The sequence below is a fragment of the Neomonachus schauinslandi genome, chromosome 1 (assembly GCF_002201575.2).
Source record: "Neomonachus schauinslandi chromosome 1, ASM220157v2, whole genome shotgun sequence".
NCBI classification, from domain to species: Eukaryota; Metazoa; Chordata; class Mammalia; order Carnivora; family Phocidae; genus Neomonachus; species Neomonachus schauinslandi.
Window position 1 is genome coordinate 55,996,267 of NC_058403.1, and position 22,148 is coordinate 56,018,414.

At 34.6% G+C, this 22,148-nt stretch overlaps 1 protein-coding gene across 1 annotated transcript in view; it reads left to right on the forward strand.

Moving 5' to 3' along the window:
- The window catches only part of NECTIN3 (nectin cell adhesion molecule 3), a 113,373-nt gene that overhangs the window by 69,828 nt on the left and 21,397 nt on the right, over positions 1-22,148 (forward strand). Inside the window, exons 6-7 of the mRNA XM_021692470.1 lie at positions 6,749-6,887; positions 9,061-9,142. Coding sequence (XP_021548145.1) covers positions 6,749-6,887; positions 9,061-9,142 — 221 coding nt within the window. The remainder of the gene's footprint in view (positions 1-6,748; positions 6,888-9,060; positions 9,143-22,148) is intronic.

The window sequence follows — 22,148 nt, forward strand, 5'->3', positions numbered from 1 at the left end:
TTTTGTTTTTAAATAGCATACAGTTTGACTGGATTAAGCTTGGTTTCCCTCTTGTTATACCAATGGAAATTCATGCATGAAAGAATATCTGGAATAGTGTACATGGCATATCACCTTTTCTATGTTCTGAAAAATGCTTTCTGTTTAATATTTGTTTTCTCCTATTCCAGTAAGCTGCAAGTTTTTTTGTTTTTGTTTGGTTTGGTTTGGTTTGGAACCTATGTACTTTGAGTTGAGTAGTGATAGGTTTGCTTACAAAAGCTTTCACTGTATATATCCTTAGGGGTCATTTTCTTGAACCTTGATGATAGTTATTTTATCATGTTCATTTCAATTTATGAGGCTAAAACTTGATTCAATTTTGGGTTGTCCTAGTTCACTTACCTTTTCTGCTGTTCTGGCTGGATGCTATGGGTGAAGCAGAGTGAAAGTGAGTTTAGTAGGATAAGTTTATAATCTTAAAAACTTGAAAGAATAATTCAAGGCCCCATTTCCCTACATGTATAATATTTCTATAGAGATATGATATCTAATTTCACAGTTTCATTTATGAGAAATATCTCAGGAAGCACCTAGTCTTAAAGGGACAGCGTGATCTAAAAGCCAGAGGTAACTAAATCTAGAAGGCTGGCCTCCCTTTAAAAAAAAAACAAAACACTGTATTTTGGGAAATTATGCAAAAGTAGGATAGAATAATGAAATGAACCTTCATGTACCTCCTTCAATTATTATCAATTCATGGTCAATCTTGTTCCATTTAAACTCTTACCCACATAATACCTCCTGCCATTAATTCATCTATAAATGTATCAACACACAGCTCTAAAAGAGAAGGAACATTTAGGAAAAGTAACCACAAATTTATTATTACACAAAAAATTAATCTGCAGTTTTATTTAGTATCTGAATGTAATCCATATATTGTATCTTTCAATCTATATATTCTCTGTGAGGCACTCCCCTCCTCCCTTGATTTTTGCCTTGTGATTTATTTGTTGAGGAAATGGCTTCATGTGTGTCCTGCAGTTTCCTGGTTTGGATTGTGCCAGTTGTACCTCTCTATTTTCTGTAAATTGTCAGGTCTGGAAACTTTATAAGGTTAAGGTTTAATTTGGGGTGGGGGGCAGTTACTTAAGTGGTGGTATCTTCTGTCGGAGGGCACATCATACCTGCTTTTCTTTTGATATTAAGCAGTCATTAGATGCTCAAAGCCTAGATCTAAGCGGGAACCTACTTAATGTCTAGATTTGTTAACTGTTTTTCTTACCATACCATGTGCTTTGATGTCTGAATAATTACGTCCATGCTGCTTTTACCTGAGCTTTCCTTTCCACCCTTTTCCATATTCAAGGTCCAGCTCAAACCATATGATTGTTCATTTGTTTTGTTTTTTTTTATCTTGGTTTTAGACTTTTGATTCAGTGATTCAGGGATTTGATTCCATATTCAGTATATTTTGATATATGGTTTTTATTTTGATACTTAGTAGCTAAAATGCTACCTCTCAAAAACAAGTAGATTTAAGTGGAAGAAGTACACTGTTGGGGACCTTAACAGTTTTAATCCCAACTACTGTTTTTAGAGCTAGTCTCCTGTTCAGAATGTTTGGTTTTTTCAATGTTTTGCTAATCAAATAACCTCACCCCTCATATTACCTACTACTTTAGCACAGTATGTGTCTAGTGTGAGGTTTATCATTAATAAGAGTGAATGTAAACCTTTATCTTATTTTATTTGGTCTTCTAATGTGTTTCAGTTTTTTTGGTTGACCCATCACATCTGATTATATGGCTATGGTTTTACTTCATAATGTAACTGATCAAGTTTATGCATTAAGAGTTAGATATTTGCATTGCTGTTTTGGGGGGGTTTTGTCACTGTCTGCATCTTCATTATTGGTGTTCTCTTCATTCTGCCAGTTCCTTGCAGGAATGACATCTACTGGGAATAAATGTTTACTAATATATAACATGGATTAGCACCATACCCTCATTTGGTCTATGTGTCAGATGTTCACCTGTCACCCAGGGCACCCATGTCATGCCTCCTTTACATTCTTGACCTCTCGTTAAATCGAGGGTGGTTACTAGTTCACTCATGAGCTCTCATATATCACAGTGGGTCACAGTATGCTGACTGTGCTGAGAGGGAACAACCACATGTCTATTGGATTTCGTTCTGGAACTATCCCACCCCACACTTCCCACAGGATTTTGTGGGTGCTTTGTGTAGCACGTGAACTCCTGACATTTGGACAAAGTGGGGCTACAAGTGCCAGTCCACATATTAATGTGCTAGTACACATGTATTTTGTAATTATCACTTATCCTAAAAAAAAAAAAAAAGGACAGGATAAATGATGATAATCCCTATGTTGGAAAATATACATGTATGGATTCTGTGACCCCACTTTGGGGATTTTGCTCTCTACGGTGAAGATAGGGACTATGTAAAATTCATCCTTGCCTTCTTGGCACTTAGCACGTGCCTGACACATATTAGGTTACTATTGAGAATTTGTTGAATGAGATGCTGACAACGTTGTTCTGACCCAGAGAGAGGACTTTTATTAAAAGTAGTGAGATAAATATTTGGATGGATATAAAGAACTAGATATATTGAAAAGGTAAGCATTAAAGAGGCTATTGAAAAATAAAAATAAGATATATTCATGGGGAAAATCTGTAATACAGTGATAGATATGGGAGCAAATAGAAGTTTGTAGATAATTCACATTAATGTGTGAATCATGTGATGACATCACTGAAGTTTTGGTGAAGGGAATGAAATAATGAAACAATGTTTCAATTAATTGTTAGGACCTAGTGTTTGAATGTAAGTGTGAAAAGTGCCTGTAGATTTCTGTACCCACCCATTTTAAGTGGTTTTAGCAAATAGCTCTATTTTACTGTATAGAGTAGAATTTCTTTTTCAAATCTTGTGAGATGTGAATTAGGTGAACACATGTTCGAAAGCTTTCACATATTTTTTATTCATATGTATCAGTAATAAAGACAAACTTAAATTCAGTTTAGTAGTTATATGTATATTTTTTCAAAAAGTAATGAAATTTCTTCTATCTATATTGTTTCTTTTGGTATGATGTGTTAACAGATTTTTGAACGTTTTCGCCTTGAGGCATAGGCATGATACTTCTGGTTATGGGCTGTAAGTTTTTTGTTGTATTGGGGAGTGCTATTTCTTTTGTTTTTGTGGATGAGTTTCCAATATATGTGGGTTGATATAGATGCCATGATAATAGGAAGCTATTCTTTTGAGATACACATACAGCAATCCTTTAATGTCAAATATTTTAACGCTTTTGTCTTATTTTCTACTGATTGTAAGCCTATTGTTAAGATTTAGTAGGCCATTTCCTTGGGTGATAGTAATGTTGCTTCATATCAGTCACTCAGTAAATTAGCTGAATGTTTGAGAATGCCAAATTTTTATACATTTGCTTTTTTTCTATTTTGTTACAGAGTCTGTGTAGATTATGTGGGCAGATGTGGAGGAGACAGTGTTAGAACTAAATTCTCAATTTTCATTAAAATTCTTTTTGAATGCAAGAAATTTCAGCCCTTCCTTCCATACTAGTGTTCATCACCTGTTAATACCCTTAAATATATTCTTTAGTTTTTTTGTCAATTAGTAGAAAAATCAGAAAGGGAAATATGAAATGTATCCCATATATGTATTTAACATAGTCAGTTTACCTATATAGAATATCCAATTGGTAAATGGATTCATACCCAGCTTTTCTTTCAATTGCTCTTTTCAGCACTTGCTAGACTGTTCTGATACTAAGAAGAGGTATACAAAAAAGAAAAGATAATTATGAATAAAGAATGAATGGAACCCGGTGAAATAAGTATGCCCAATTAAGACAGAAGGAAGAGTTATGGTCAACATGCAGTCAACTCTGTTACAGAGTCCTAGAGCTAGGAATTATAAGGCTAATGGGACAGAAGTAGATAAGTAGACTGTAACTTAAATGTTTAAAAATAGTGTCTATTTGGACTTGAGAATTACTTAAGAATATGAAAAATAGTGTATAGAGTTGGGAATTACTTTAGGGTATGAAAAGTATGTGATTATGTTTTATTACAAGCACTATCAAATTTAATATCTTTGCTAAGATTAACTGAAAGGTTTTCTTGGAGGTGTGCAGTTTGATGAATATATAATGACCTGTACATTGAAAATCTTACATTCAAAGAGTAACCTGAGTTTTTCAAAAATAATTTTGGAAGTATTACTATACATATGGTATTAACTTTGTCCTTACCATCAAGATAACCCTCAAATTTGAATTCAGTACTCTTGGGCAAAAATGATAGGGCTGCTTTTTATCCTTTAGCAAAATCAAGATTTCCTTTAAAGGGAAACCTTTAGAATAATTAGTGTGGCATAAGTAGCGTATTTGACATGTTGGGATTTTTTATTTGTGCCACTGACAATGTATATGGCCTTGGTCACATAACCTCAGGCACGTAACCTTAATAGGTTTCAAATGACCTATTGTTAAAGACTGAATACAAAGCTATAATTTATACAGTGGGAAAAGTGATAGTGTAGAGTAGAAATTATTCCTAGGTCATTCCAAATCTTTAAACATTTACAAGAGCAGAATAATATTTGACTGGCTTGGATTTCAGAGCTTTCCTCGTATAGCACATATTCAAATGGAGATAGTGGGGATTAGAGAAATGAGCAGTAATAGGAAGATAAACTAGGCATGTATTAGCAAATAAGGGTAAGATCCCGAATGAGTAAGCTGGTTATATTGCTTAAAATAATTGTATTATCTAAGGACATCCGGGTGGCTCAGTCGGTTAAGTGTCCTACTCTGATCTCAACTCAGGTCTTGGTCTCAGGGTCATGAGTTCAAGCCCCGCATTGGGCTCCACTCCATGGCGCCTATTTAAAAAAAAAAAAAAAGTGTATCTTACTATTTTTAGATTCTTTTTTTTTTTTTTTTAAAGATTTTATTTATTTATTTGAGAGAGAGAGAATGAGAGACAGCATGAGAGGGAGGAGGGTCAGAGGGAGAAGCAGACTCCCTGCTGAGCAGGAAGCCCGATGCGGGACTCGATCCCAGGACTCCAGGATCATGACCTGAGCCGAAGGCAGTCGCTTAACCAACTGAGCCACCCAGGCGCCCCTATTTTTAGATTCTAACCAGTGTTTGAAAGGTTACTGAAATGGGTTACTTATACTGGCGTAAGGTTCTTAGTGTAGAATGAGACTAATAAAATGACTCATTAATAAACAGGATTGATAGTTTGCTAAGGAAATTTTTATAATTGAGAAAAAAGTAAAACATTTTTTAAGCAATCTAAAACACCATGCAACTCACATTTTAATAGAAACAGAGTTGGAAAATACTTCTAAATATATATTTATATAGAAATACGATGGTAAGTTGGTGAAACATATTTCAAAACTGATAGTGCTTTAATTTCCTTTAAATTTGCCATGTCTGGTTCCAGCGGTCATTGCAGTTATTTAGAAGTTTATGTGAATGTCCATTTAAGTGAAAGCTAAGAGTTCTTCGTTTCCAAGTGGGGGCCCAAAAGGAGAGTCTACATTAGGTATTGCAAAAACCATTTTCTCCCAACAAGGGCATAATGGTGAGGGTTTCTAGCCTACCCCAGCTAGCTTTATTTTACTCTTTGTTCTGTACTAGTTGTTGATTGAATGAGCTTGGGCAGAATATTTAACTTTAGAACTGCAGTATTTTCATTTTTACAATATTATCTTAAACATCTTATTGGTTAGAAAATAAAACAAAATTGTGTATATTGATGGTACTTGGTTGTTACTCAAAAAGTTTAATGTCGCTGAAATTATCAAAATACTTACACATAAGGATTGATTGTACTGTCATATCCAAATATTTATACTTGAAAATACATAGATACAATAGTTTTAGGTAAATTCCCTTATTTGAATGTTCATAAAGTAGACTGACTTAATTTTTCAGGATCGTATGAAGTGATAATTGCTAAATATGTTTTTAAAATCCTTAACAAAATTTATGGTGCAGGCTGGGAAAGAGAAATTGGTATTTAGAAATTATGTAGTATGTTTACAGCCAAGGGATAGGGATGATTTTCCATTTAATTTTGTACTAAAGACACTATCTTCAGTGTACTTTGTATTAAATGTTCATGAATTAAGGGAAATTATCTGCAACAAGTGCTGTTTTTATAATACCTCTATTTAAAAACATATACAGTGTCATTTTTGACTGTATTTATTAGATCTGGGGTATTTTTTATGTCTTTGGTTTGCCCCTTCTTGAAACCCTTTGGTTTCCTTAATAGAATTTCTTTTATATCTTACTAGTATAAAAATGGTAAATGTGTATATTGTTGGTTAACTCAAAGAATAATGAAAAAAATTGTTTTATCTTTTAGAGTAAGAATTTAAAATAGTTTTCATCCTTTTCTCCTCCAGACATTCTTTGCCCATAGAAAATAGATTCACTTGTTGCTATCTGACTGGGAATATTATTTTCATAGCTTGAAAAAAAGCAAAGCTGAAGTGCTAAGGTGACATCTTGGCAAGGAAGAAGGGTCTTAGCATAATCCTACAAAAAGTAATGAATCCAATTAGGGGTTCTCTAAGCTTGCTGTTGGGTAACATGCTTCAATCAGTCTTTGAACATTTTAGAAATTAGGGTATGCAAATTTAAGAACTTTTAAAAAATTGTTTGAAAGGCCTAATTTTTGTTGCTTTACAGATGTCCCATTTAAGCAGACCTCTTCCGTAGCCGTAGCTGGAGCTGTAATCGGAGCTGTTCTTGCTCTCTTCATCATTGCTGTCTTTGTGATTGTCCTGCTGACTCCTCGAAAAAAGAGACCATCCTATCTTGACAAAGTGTAAGTAACTTTTTTGCTCATGTTCAACATTCAGTATGAGTCAGTCTTTATCTTTATAGCTACTTGTGTAAAATGTCTGAGGGATGGGAGTAAAGACACAGATCTTTGTGAGATGACCATGGTTGCATCAGAATGTACTGTTTTGGTAAATAGTGTCAAGGAGCCGTTGGAGACAAATACATTAGACACCTTTTTCACCTACAAATACATTGGACATCTTTCCAGATGATAACGTAATGACACTTTATTTTGTCCTGCCTTGTGAATAAAAATGCAGGCCTTTGATGGAGTGTGGTTGAAAGAGAGATTCAAAATAGCTTAGAAGTTTAATTGCTTCTCCAGATTGTATATGCCAGTCTTATGTCTAGATAGATCTTATTAATGTTCAACTGCCAAGAATTATCAAATAAAGTTTTAAAGCTTTTTTCCTTAAACAATTTTGGTTTTGGTGAGTTACAAAATGTGCAACTTTTTTATTTAAAGAGAAAGCAGTATTTTGGGCCTAGTCATTGAGCCAGAATGTTAAAGCATAAATTGCACTTCGCTGTAGAATCAAAAGACCAATGTCCCAATTCACTGAATTCCATCAACAGCTTTGTTGCTTCATCTGTGAAATGTGAATAATATTTTTCCTATTTACCTTCCATGGTTGTGATGAGTAGAATAAGATGTTGCTTATGAACTGTGGCGTTTTATACAAATGGCATTATTTCTTATGTAGTTACTAATATTTTTATATCAGGACATGAGGCTGTCTCTCAAAGAATATATTTCTTCTGTCTTCATAAATGCCTTGTATATGTCTCTGCCTCTCTAATCTGGCACAGGTATAGCATAGATCTTCTTAGATTAAAGACAACTGAGTGTTAGTCTCAGCTCTATCATGATCAAAGTAGTGGTGTGATCCTGAACAAGTCACATCACCTCCATGGGCCTGTTTTCTCACCCAAATGACTGATGGAACCTTGGAGCTATAAATTTGCTGTGATTTTCATTAGATGAAGGGAAATAATTACCTTTAAATAAGAACTGCAAAGTACCTTTTCAATGCAACACCTGTAACACTGATTCTTTAATATTTATAGTTAAAATATTTATATGTAGTAATAATCTGTATAGTTCTTTACTATTTCAGGAGTAGCATGTGGCTAACTTCATTTTAGTTTCCAAGTTATCTCAGGCTTTTCTATAATTTCAAAAACATAATTTACTAGTAGGCTAAATAATTACATCCATGTAACCATTTTATTTGTTATTTGAATTCTGTTCATTTAAAATTATTATTTCATGCCCACATTGAAAAGTTATTAGGCCACAGAGAATTTGTAATTACTTTGGCCTTTATAGATTTCATTCTTTTTATTTTTTAATATAGGTAACATTTCTGTTTGATTTAGTCATCACATGTATTGAAAATTAGTTATCTTTGAACTTCAAAAGTATGAGAATATATAAAAAAATTGTTCTCTAAAATTCAGAGCCACCAGATATACTTAATTTTATTTTTATTATAACAGCAATACTTAAATACATGAAAATATGTTTTTTAAAAGTTTATTAGGTTATTTTGGCAAAAATAAATGTATTCCCTGAGGATGTAATGGCCTCTTTATTTCATGTGACAAGATTTATAATGGTCTTTAGATTGAAAAATCTTAATTTGCATGATGGATATTCTAAGAGTAACCATGGGTTTTGAAAATTAGTTTGGAAGTATTTCCAAAAAGCAGTATAATTTTTTTTCATTATCATTTTAAGATATGGTTTTTTAAATTACTTTTATGACACGTTGCCTTCCATTGCACACGTTTGACTATCTTTAAAATGATGGTAGGCATAGTCAGATGGAAAAATGTGTAATACTGAAGTAAATTGGTTATGTACTAGGTTACTTAATAATTTTCAGAAAAATGCTTCCATTTGAGTTACTTCTTTAAATGAATCAATTAGATTGGTTTTAAACATTGGAAGTTTAAAACCAGGTTTTTTTTTTTCCCCCATCTGTGATAGGTTAATGGAAATATAAGAACTCAGTGTGTACACTAATATAAATATTAGTGTGAGGTTCTCAAAACTTAAGAGAACCTTGTTTTCCCCCTTTTTCTTTCTTTTCTTTCTTTCTTTTTTTTCTTGCTAAATGTTGCAGTCACATTTATTAACATTTTTAATGCAGGATCGACCTTCCACCCACACATAAACCACCTCCCATGTATGAGGAACGATCCCCACCCTTGCCTCAAAAAGATCTATATCAGGTATGTGTTCATGGTTATACTTAAAATAAAATGAAATAAAAAATAGTAAGCAGTGTATTTTATTTGAGTATTATCTAGTCATTATACATTAAATGTTGCATAATAACACATAATCATTTCTCTGAAACACTTAAAGGATCAAACTTTGTCGACAAATTGGTAAGAAAAGATGTGATAGCCAGTGTGGATGGAACAAAGTAACACTGTATTAAGAGTAGAGATTTTTACTAAAAATTTATGGCCAAAGACTTACTGTTAATATAGTTTTATTGACATATAGACTCATTGTAAAATATGCATTTTTATATAAAATAAAAGAAAAATTGAATGCCTTTGGTAGGGTGTGTTTCTTTTCAGTATACTCAAGGTCTAAATTTTAGCATTCTTTATTTAGCAGCAAAAGGTTTATATTCCAGTTTAAAATTCTGGGTACGAATATTGGTCCTCATATTACATTTATGATAACTTTTAAATTTTCTTTTGGAATTAGTTTGTAATAATTCATGTGAAGGTATTGATTAAATGCTTCTATCTCATGTTCTGTACCTAGATTAATATGCTCTCTTAGGGAAAGTTGAAACCATCAGAATATTTGAATACTTTTACTCGTAGCATTAGTAGTTTCGTTTTTCCATGTAACCTTTTGGGGCTCTGACCCTATATTGGATTTGTTTGTTTGTTTGTTTTTACCTGTGGGAATATTCTATAGTATTTTCCTCCAAAGATATGTTTCGTATCTTCAGCTCAAATAAGGCAAATTATTTGCCCACCAATTAATTTAATTTGGTGGGAAAACTCCAAGGGAATATATGTGTTAAGATGTTGTTAGCTGGGCGCCTGGGTGGCTCAGTTGGTTAAGCGACTGCCTTCGGCTCAGGTCATGATCCTGGAGTCCCAGGATCGAGTCCCGCATCGGGCTCCCTGCTCTGCGGGGAGTCTGCTTCTCCCTCTGACCCTCCTCCCTCTCATGCTCTCTGTCTCTCATTCTCTCTCTCTCAAATAAATAAATAAAATCTTAAAAAAAAAAAAAAAAGATGTTGTTAGCTGCTATATCTTAGTTGACCAGATAGTCTCCTGCCTGAGAACGGGGCGGGGAGGAACATTCGTTCCCTGGCTTTCGCAGTCATTGCCAGGGGTCACCTGCTCTGTTGTCTTAACAGAAGCTGGTGTCTGAGGGGTGAGACGTGCCATCTTTTCAGACCCCTTGTTTTCACAGAAAGAGTGTAGCCTCACATCTCTCTTGGCAAATAAATGAACTTGACAAGTAGTGTGGAATGTCAACAAAATATTTAGCTAGAGCTGTTGTTAACTGCTGCAGAAAGAAAGCTGTCTTCCTCCCTCCACAAAGCTAGTAATTAATCAGAGGATTTCTAGGTTTAGTTTTGGGCATTCTCTTAGAATGTTGTTGGTAATTTTCTAGGACGACCCTAACTGTGTATAATTTCATTCCTGTCTATAAAACCAACTGACTATATAACTTACTATTTAATATCTTCAAATTAAATATTTATAAAAGCTTATGAATCGGGGGAAAATTATTTGGTTTTGATCATCATCTGTCCTTGGTTTTCGTTTAAAAAATATGATTGCTATATATGTATTTAGCTACCAAATAAACACAAAAGGAAGATTTTTCTTGGGTGATTTGAGTTGACAGTGCTAGAAACTACAATTTTTAGAATCCTTAGAGTTAGGGAAGGCTTCCTGGCTTTTGGAGGTAGGAGTTATGATGCGTGTGATGCAATTACTCAGTTGTTGATTAGAGTAATTTGATTTATAGTAAATTGCATACTCAAAAGCATAAACCTGGGTAGAAATAAGAGCCATATGGAAAAGTAATGAAAAGTTTAGAAAGAAAATTGGTGGGAGAGCACCTGCAATGAGTAACAAACATTAGACTTGGAAATCAGAGACCATTTAGTAACATTGTGACTTTTTCCTCATCTTGAAATTAGGTGAAAAATGTGATTGTTTTTCTCTTCTAGCTATAAAACTGGTTTTATAAAATATTGCTGAGGGTTAGCTATTTGCTGTCATTTTGCTTAAGAGAGTCAGAACTTGAGTTGGAGATGAAATAATTCCTAATTCTATAAAGCTTTTAAGAATAAGTTAGGCTAGGGGCGCCTGGGTGGCTCAGTCGTTAAGCGTCTGCCTTTGGCTCAGGTCATGGTCCCAGGGTCCTGGGATCAAGCCCCGCATTGGGCTCCCTGCTCTGCGGGAAGCCTGCTTCTCCCTCTCCCACTCCCGCTGCTTGTGTTCCCTCTCTCGCTGTATCTCTCTCTGTCAAATAAATAAAATCTTTAAAAAAAAAAAAATAAGTTAGGCTAGGGGTGCCTAGGTGGCTCAGTCATTTAAGTGCCTGACTCTTGATTTAGGCTCAGGTTATGATCTTAGGGTCATGATCTCAGGATCGTGAGATCAAACCCTGCTTCAGGCTCTGCCCTGGGCTTGGAGCCTGCTTAAAATTTTCTCTCTCCCCTGCGCCTCCAACGGCTCGCATGGGCGCACTTGCGCATGGGCGCACTTGCGCACGCAATCTCCCTCAAAAAAAAAAAATAGGCTAAAATCATTATCCATCAGTGAGATAATTTGTTATAATTCATGCATTATAATGTCATGTGTGATCTCAAAATGTAAAATACACAGAACTGTGTCTCGGTTACCAAGAAATATGTAAGTGTGTCATTACCATCTGATTAGGTTTGTGCAGTGATAGCATGTTGTAATACTAAATGCCTTTGTAATGTTCCACTTCACTAGGTAACTTGTCACCTTTAAAGTGATGTGGTAATTCCTGCTTGAAGTCATTAGCCCTCAGCCTTCCTAGATAACTAGGTCACAAGGCCATGCTCCCAAATGCCTACATGGCTTTAAGGAACAGAGTCCCACTTGTTCTACCCATCAGTGTTCTACCCTTGGGAAGCCACAGAAGGAAGCACTTCCTCACTACCCACATTTGTCCACCTTGTATGATTATTGCTTTTTGTGGTAATGGTGCCAACACTCATCCCTGAGAAGTTTTCTTCTCAGTGTAAATTAGGAGAATGAGGCCTGGTACTGTGAGGAGGCAGTTTGCTTGAATGGGAGCTATTACCATACTGCAGAGAAGATGCATGGAGGCATGCATATAAGTGTGAGGGAAATAAAAAGGAATGTCTTGCCTGAAGGCAAAGGTTAATTAAGAAATACCACCCGCTTGTCATGTATTAGGTAATCTACGAAAGTTGAGTCTTCATTTAGGAAACAAATATTAACTTAATGACATTAAAGTATATTTTACCTTTTTGTTACGTTGATTAACATTATATAGGTAATCCGTAAGTATATTTTTGGAACAACAAAAAAAATCAGAAACTACAGAAATTTATAGTCAACTGTGAAAGCCCTTTTTCATTGCTCCATCACCAAATACATAATTTCCTTCTCCAGCAATCACCACTTTTATGAATTTAAATATTCTCCCACACTTTTTTCCATGAATTTATGTTCATGTGTATATCATCCATATTTACATCTGCAAATATTTTTTTAACACAAATGTGATCATAGAATACATATTGTTCTAGAAATTGCTTTCCCACTCTTATAGACCAGTATTTTTCAGACTGGCCAGTGTTGCTTACAGTTTAGTGGGTTTCTTTATCTCATTCAGCTTCAAATCCAGTACAAAATACTGAACACTGATATAAAATTTCTTTGTATTACAATTTTGGGCAACAATTTCCATTTTATGAATAATGCTGTATTTTAGCCTTGTATTGGGAGAGTTGTATACTCTGATGTGAAAAAATATTTCCCAAATCAACAATCATTTTCAGGAAAAATATACATAACAAATAGAGTTTGATGTCTGATATGGAAAAAATCTGGATGTAAATGTAGATCTTTTAGAATACTCTGGTTCAGTCTAAAATAGCATTTATTCTTGGAAAGTCAGGGCTAGTAGATTCCATGAAGTAGATACCGTTACTTGACTTTACTGAGGATCATAGCAGGAATTTCAGTCAAGCAGTAATACTGTAGGGAGTGTGGCTCTTGAAGTTATTTGCACAATGCTGACATATTATTAAAAGCTTTCTAATCTCTTGAAATATCATGAGATTTTTTTCCTCCTTGGTAATCACATACGCAAAAGTAACCATATGTCAGTGGATTTTTGGTAACTTAAAAAGTTTTTAGCAACCTGGAAAATGTTTTATGAACAGTATTTCAGGTGTTGGAATACACAGATCAGTTTTCAAGATTTCAAACACTTGGTTTGTATATGTAAATATATGTGTGTGTATTAATATTCTGTGTGATTAGATTGGATATATGCATAAAGTGCTTGTGTGCTTGAATTCCAAGCTGAAATTAGGTGCCTTTTTGTGGAACACCATTTTTACTTAAAAGAATGACTAACAAACTGTGCCATTCAGGCTTGAATAATTTGCAGACATTTTCTCACAAATCAATGAACTGAACCTGTCACTCAAGGCAAATAACTGACAGTGTTTGTTGCCAATGAAAAAAACTTAAGGTTCCACGTAAAAATTATAATTTCTATAAAACCTGTATCTACAATCATGGGATTGACATTGGTGGGGAAATTAGTAAATATTTTTTTTATATTGAATAACAAAAAGTACCAATGTTTGGAATAATCAAGCTTGCTTCTTTTGACTCGGATATTAAAAGGATTTGCAGGGCGCCTGGGTGGCTCAGTCGTTAAGCGTCTGCCTTCGGCTCAGGTCATGATCCCAGGGTCCTGGGATCGAGTCCCACATCGGGCTCGCTGCTCGACAGGAAGCCTGCTTCTCCCTCTCCCACTCCCACTCCCCCTGCTTGTGTTCCTGCTCTCGCTGTCTCTCTCTCTGTCAAATAAATAAATACAAAATCTTTAAAAAAAAAAATTGTTTGTGAAATCAGAATTTCCCAAGCTAGCTGAGGATAGTTCCAGGAATTTGAGGGAACAGGGAAGATATCAGAATTTATATACAGTGTTACCTCATCCTTCTGCCTGTGTAATACCTAGAAAATTTATTTTAAACAGGAATTTTATAGTCAGTCTATCATTGTTTTTGAGCAAGATATGTAACAAGATCTCAGCCTGTAATATCATTTCCAAAGAATTATCACTATTAATTCATAATAACTGGAAATGAATCTCAACTTTTTAATGTTATCACCAAAATATTTTTAAAGTACCTCATAAACCATGTTAAAGTCTGAAGCATTAACTCAGATGTAATGCTAAACTTTGGGGAAACAAACTTTTAATGGCTCAATGCTACTTGCAACCCAGGTAGAAAGGTATTATCGTAACCATTAATTTACTTAAATTGTGTTTTTTTCCTTGGTTTATGAAGAATTAAATTTAGACTATTCATACTTGAGATACAATCAGAACATGAAATCTTGAGTGGTTTATTTGAGACCTGTGTTAAATTCATATTGCCATCAGGGAACTATAAGTCTTAATTAGGGGTGACTCTTGATTGACTCATGGGTAAGTAAAAGTAAAAGAACTATTGAAATTAAATGCATTAAGCTGAGTACAGTGAAATTTCCTCCCAAATTTTAGAGGACCTAATAGTTGCCTTTATATAAAAGGTCATGATTTCCTTTATTGGAAGTGATTCCTTTTTTTTTTTAAAGATTTTATTTATTTATGAGAGAGAGAGAGCACACGAGTAGGGGGAGAGGGGCGGAGGGAGAGGGAAACAGACTCCCCACCGAGCAGGGAGCTCCAGGTGGGACTCGATCCCAAGACCCTGGGATCATGACCTGAGCCAAAGGCAGATGCTTGACCAACTGAGCCACCCAGGCACCCTGGAAGTGATTCCTCCTTAGGTAAAGAAGTTTGGACAGAGAACTGAATTATTTTAAATGTTCAGAACAAAGCAACTAAATTGTTTTCAGAGAATAGACTTTTTCATTATTTGTGAATTAAATTTTACATGGACATTATCAATCTAATTTTACTTTGAATTTGGCTACTTAGTCTTGATTTTAGTCCTGGCCAATTGTTGTTTGGTTTTGGTTTTTTTGTTTGTTTGTTTGTTTTTTTTCCTTGAAGTTTTATTGACAAGTTACAAGAAATGGGTAAAGGCTCCGTATGGACTTTTGAGAGAATAATGTAAATAATATATTACCTAAGTTAAATGTTATCCCTATGTCTAAACTTACAATGTTCATTCATTCATTCAGTGAATTATAGTAAGCATTGCTGAGTGACTTTTTCCCCCTTTTTTTAAGACTCTTCCTTTAGAGTAGATTCAATTACGGAGTCCATGGTTAAATCAAGCTGACTTAAATGGAGAGTCGTTTTAGGCAGCTACCTTCATATTGTGAAGTGTGCAATGCCAGTGGGGTCTTGATGCCCACCCCAGTGCTTGATTTCCCAGCAGAGAATAGTAATAGAGATTAATAATAGAAAATAGAGATTAATAATAGAAAATTAATAGAAATAATAGAAAATTGACATGAAAATACTATGAGGAGACTCTCTCAGGCTATTGATTATTATCAAAACTCTCCTAGGTATTGGCATAGCAATCTTTTATCCCAGCATTTCCAGGAAGGTCTTTATTTCACATATTTGTGCCCTAATATTAGTTAATATATAAGTGCACCTACCCCAATTTTGAGACTTCTGTTTGAGAGATCTCCCTAGTACATCTGACTTCTGTTATTCCCATGCCTTTACCCCAGTTCTTTAATAGCCTCCTTCTCCATTTCTGATTATTAAACTTCAAAGTGCTTTCTTCCCATAGTCAAAATGGCTCTTACATCTCAGCCTCCTCTAAAAAATCTTCCTAAGCTGATAAGAAGAATATTTAATTTAGAATAAAATGTACCAGTGTGAACTATGGTAAAAGTACTTGTATTGTGATAGTCACTTTCCAAAGTGTAATTGGAGACAGTAATCTTATTTGGAGAACTCTAAGAAATGGAGTGTAACCTAGGGTTCTAATTTTGTGATTTGCTATAAATTATATCATTTATTTAATATTTTTATTGTTTCATAAAATGGTGGAGTAACTACGGAGCAAGAATTCCTGTCCCCTCAAAGGTCCTAGTAGCTGGACTAAGAATCAAATTGACATGAAACAGATTAACAGGAGAAAATAAAATTTAATAGTGTATGTACAGGGAATCCCCATAAACATGGAAGTTCCAAAGATAGACAAAATGAGGTTTATGTCATTCTAGACTAAGGAGAAAGGGAGTAGGGGTCTGCGACTTAAAGGGAAGCAGTGCAATTTACAGGAAGATGAAAAAGAGTTAATGTTTGTAAAAAAATATTTGTCCTGACATAAAAATGGATTACTCAGATAAAATCTATCTCTGGTAATAACCCTTATTCTAGAAAGACTGTACAATTTATATTCTTCTATATAGTTAAGGGAGGGTCAGACTTTTCTCTTGAGGCCCCAGGGTGTTGATAGCCTTCACTTCAAAATAATCCACATGCCAAAATGGCCCATCTCAGGGCAGTCTACCCTCAGCCCCTACACTAGAAAACAGCATGATATTTTTAGGAAAAACCAGAACCTGGGTAATTAGTCACTTCATTTAAAACCAGTTCATTTCATGACAGATTTACTGAATACATACTTTTTTTTTTTTTTTAAGATTCATTTATTTTAGAGGAAGAACACACACGGGGCAGGGGAGGGGCAAAGGGAGAGGGAGAGAGAGAGAATCTTGAGCAGACTCCCCACTGAGTGTGGAGCCTGATGCAGGGCTTGATGTGGGGCTAAATCTCACGATCCTGAGATCATGGCCTGAGCTGAAATCAAGTCAGACGTTCAACCAACTGAGCCACCTAAGTACCCCCCTGAACACTAAATGTACTTTTGATTGTTTTTGAATCTATTCAGATATCTTAGATAAAATTAGAATGAACATTCGCATTAATATAAAAATTTGTTTGAAACCTCTTGAATTTGAAGAAAGCATGTTTGAATGAACTAATTTAAATGTTTCTGAAGTTCATTTGGTTTAAAAAAAAGCTTACTAATAAAACACAGGCCCTGATTTTTAAAAAAATGCTCCAGGTTAGAATATCAGTTTAGAAATACTAAATTAAATTTGAGATGCTTGTTGTTTTAGTAGTCTTTAAAATGCCAAAAATTAAGACATTTAAAAAAATCTAATAGATGGAAAAACATCCAGAAGGGTTTGTTTTGGGTAGTCAAGACCACAATTTATCCTTGGGTGAGTTACCCTTAGTCATTTGACCTAGAGCCACTAAATTATTCTGTTATCTTATAGGAGTATGGGAATCTTCCACCCAGTCTGTCTTGGCAACTTGTCAGATAACTTTCCATAGTTACAAGCTACCATAGTGCAAATTTTCTGTTCCTGGGCCTCCTAGTAAATAGGATTACCACTTTCTTTCCCCAGAGCCATGTTTTCACCACTGGTTTGGTTAAGTTTGGTTGTGGCATGATTCCAAATTCCAAATTTATTTTGTTGATTCTTTGGCACATATTTTCAACCAAGATGTTTGTTCCCTCAGTTTTATGTACGGTAATCTCCCTTTGCTTGCTTTACTAATATTTGCTTAATTAGAAATAAGTGCAGGGCAAGCAATTAGCCTGTTGTTGACTCCATGTTTTTGTTTTTGTTTTTTAAATATATTGCTTGCTATTTGAGAATCAGATTCTAAGAAGAAATAAGCCTCATAGTAGCATGTGTTTCCTTGGACATGTGAATTAAATGTTTAATCTTGTATTTCAGAGTAAACAGCATTTTATTATTGGGGAATTAATAAGACGTTGTTGGGAGGGATGGGGAACTTATCTGGAGTGGCACGTTAGTTTGAATCTTTGATACCTTACAAGTATTTTTTAAAAAATATTTGACGCCTATTAAAATCATTTCCGTATTTACAGACACCTCCCATTCCATATCTTTGTGTGCTGATTACTAGCAAATGCATGTGTAACATAGGATCACTCCTTATGATGAATTCTTTAGGTCTGTTTCTTGTTTTTTGAGACCCAGCTTGAGTTTATTCAGGAGGAAAAATTTTCTTTACCCTTCAAGGTTCTTGTAACTGGACTAAGAATTAAATTGACTTGAGATCGATTAACAGGAGAAAATCAAATTTAATTTTGTATGTACCAGGAATCCATGCAAATATGAAATTACAAGGACAGGTAACATGAGGTATACGTGTCATTTTCAGCTAAGGAGAAGTGGGAGGGGTCTGGGACTTCAAAGGGAAGGAAAGCAATTCACAGGAAGATGAAAAAGAGTAAATGCTTGGTAAACAAATATTTGTTGGGCCACTTAGAAACAGTGGGACATAGAGGACTTTGATCAAAGAGGCCTTGCTTGCTAAGTTCCTCCCTATCTGCTATATCTATGGTGATAGCTATCTTCCTATCTAAATTCTTTTAGGCGCCTGGGTGGCTCAGATGGTTAAGCATCTGCCTTCGGCTCCGAGGTCCTGGGATCAGCCCCACTTCTGGCTCCTGGCTTAGCGGGGAGCCTGCTTCTCCCTCTGCTTCTCCCTCTGCCTCTCCCCCTGCTCGTGCTCTCTCTCTCTGTATCTCTGTGTCTCGAATGAATAAATAAAATCTTTTTTAAAATAAATACATAAATAAATTCTTTTAGGCAGCTGGAGGGGACTGGGAAGACAAAGTTTTCTTCCTGAGTCTTTTGGGCCTTGATTGTTTTCACTTCAAAATAATCTGCATGCCAAAGTGGCACATTTTGGGGCAGCCTGTCCTTGGCCCCAAGTTCATTTAGCATTTCTATGATTACATAGTTGCTTTTCTGTTTTTTGTTTTTTGTTTTTTTTTTCCACAGAGCTAAACTCCATGATTATTTCCTGTTCAATTGATTTTGAGAGTGTAATTTTTCTTTGTAGTTTTAGACAACAGAACTAGGATCAGAAGGTGATAGGAAGATAGATTTGAATACTTACTCTAAAGAAGACCTTTCCAATAATTAGGTCTATCTGATGATGGGGCTGATACTCAAGAAGTCCTATGTATTTCCTAATTGGCCTTGTTTAAAGGACTCAGCTGTTGTCTTTTGTTGTATGTTATAGGAGGCATTTCTGCATTGGGAATCAAGTTTAATTTTAAGCCCCTCCTAGTCCTTTTCTCTTGATTCTTTTTTCCCCTAAGAAAATAATATAGGTGGTAGATTAAAAAGTAACATTGGAGTTACTTGGGACCCATCTTCTATATAGATATCTTAATGTGATTCTGAGTGTATATATAAAATATATATGTATAGTTAACATTTTATATATATATTTATATATATATATAGTTAATGAGTTACTAAAAGTACATACGTTAGAGGTAACCAACTCTATTCTGTACATGTTTTCATTGAGTTTAATTTCAGGGTCTTTTGGCATTTCCAGATATTACTGAGTCTTTATGAAAAGCAGTTTGATGTAAGCAAAAATTACTTTAAAATATTTTTTTGCCCCTTTTTAAAGAAGAAAAAGGTTTTCTTCTGTAAATGGAAATTATACATTGTTTTATGGTTGGTTTACAATTATAACTGACCGCTCACATAGATACTAAAGCTTTGAATATCTTTATAGCAGCTTTAACTACAATGAAAATTAGATGAGATATAAAACTTGCTAACTGCAGAATATTTCATACACATAAGTAACTTTAGAAGAATGAGAATTGTTAAAGGTCTTTAAAAGGAAATACTTAGCTTTATAATGATTCCTACTTTAAATTCATTGGCACTTACAAAAGGTAATAATCTCAATTTCAGCTTTTTGGCGGGCACTAATTATTTAGGCTATCAATCCTGTTTATTAAAAGAGATGCCATGTAAATGTATTTGTTTGAAACATTTTAAATGCCTCATTACTGATGTATATGTTCCCATGGAAACCACAAATATCCCTTTAGAAAAATGATGTAAAATAGCAGCTTTACTTTTAAGTAGAACGTGAGAAATTGCAGGCTCTATTCAAGGAAAGGTAGCTGCAAAGTTGAAAATGTTACTGTGATTCTATACCGCTGAGCTAGGAGCTGCAGGTAAAATACGTCAGGTGCACACACATACACCAAACAGGTTAATTGTACGAGAACAGAAAAACGTGGCATGTAAAAGAATAATAAGTGATAAATTAGACCTTATTAAAGTTAAAAAATGTTTGCTCTTCTAAAGATACCATTAAGAAGACAAAGAGAAACCACGGGTTGGGGAAAAAATACTTGTAACACATAGATCAGACAAAGGAATTGTATCCAGAATAAATAAATAAATTTTACAATTCAGTAATAGGAAGACAACAACTCAATTTTAAAAAAATGGACAGAAGAGTTATACAGACTTTTCATCAAAGAAGATATGCTGATGGCCAATTAACACAGGAAAAGAAGCTTGACATCATTAGTACTCAGAGAAATACAGATTAAACCACAGTGAAATGTCACTACCCTCCCATTAGATTGGCTAAAGTTAAAAAGACTGTACTAAATGTCGACATAATTAGTAATAATTCCTACTTATAAGTCTACTTTTGTATTTAATTATATAAAAGCAATTTATACTTAAATTATTTTCCATTTTTGCTCTTCTAGTTAATTTTCATTATTTTCTGTTCTTATAGTACTATTTAACTATATTAGGAGTCCAAACACCAAAAACTGTCTCAGAGAATATTCCCTCATCCACATCCCCATTAAAATTCTTATAAAAAGGATTTATAATGAATATGTGGTATGGTTCTTGGCTCTACAAGAAGTGACTCATTTATATTTTTATTTTAAAGTCCTCTGTAACTGAGTAATCCTGTGCTTGACGGTAGTTTTTTTTTCCCCCCATAATGAACTGCCTATGATCTACATGGTACTTACTTTAAAAAACAACAACAACAAAATGGGGAATGTGACATTATGGGTCAGCTAAGTTGCCAAGGAAGAGAGTTGTCCGGGTGGCATAAAGCAAATGTGAGTTGTTGCCCTGGAGCTGAAAATGTCATTTGAGGTTTTGTAGCCTGGACTCCCACCCAAGACAAAATTTCCTTTAATAATATCTAAGAAGATAGTTATCCAGCCTCAACTTAAAACGTTAGCAATTTCACTACCTCACAAGGTACTAGATTTCATTTTTGATAGCTAAAATTGCTAGAAAATTAGAAAATTGCATTAGCAATTTCACTACCTCACAAGGTACTAGATTTCATTTTTGATAGCTAAAATTGCTAGAAAATTAGAAATCTAGGCTTAATTAGTCCTGATTCTGATTTCTATAATTCTTAAAATTCCTTTCAGCATTTAAAGCTGCATCGATTAAGAACATATTTCTTTTAATCCAGATGCTTTTCGTACATAACCTCAAATGTTTACAACAACCCTTCCAGGAATTGTTTTATAGCTTTTCCAATATTTCAAGCTCTCTGACTTGCTTCCACTATTTTCTACAACCAACTGGAGTGTGTCCCAGTATCTTTCACTATTTCTTTTAGGATATAGTTTATCTTCCCTCACTGGTCTCTCTCCTCTGAGAAAATTCTAGTTTAATATTTCTCATGAAATATATTCTCTGGAACAAAATGCAGTATTCCAGGATGGCAAGTATCAAGTGAATTTAGATTATAATCTCTGTCTTACCCCCTACATCAATTAAAATGGTTTGCTTCCATTCGTGTGTGTATGAGTGTGTTTTATTAATCCAGACATCTTTCTTGCAGTTATATTGATTTTCTTAACCCAATTATTTTTCTGTTAAGTTTAACCTTTATTTTATTTATTTTTTTAAAGATTTTGTTTATTTATTTGACCCAGAGAGAGAGAGCACAAGCAGGCGGAGCGGCAGGCAGAGGGAGAGGGAGAAGCAGGCTCCCCGCTGAGCAGAGAGCCTGATGTGGGGCTCGAACCCAGGACCCCGGGATCATGACCTGAGCCAAAGGCAGACGCTTAACTGACTGAACCACCCAGGCATCCCTAACCTTTATTTTAGATCAAAATTCCGAACTACCGCAAATATTTTACCTAATACAGTCAAAATTCAGAAATTTTGATTC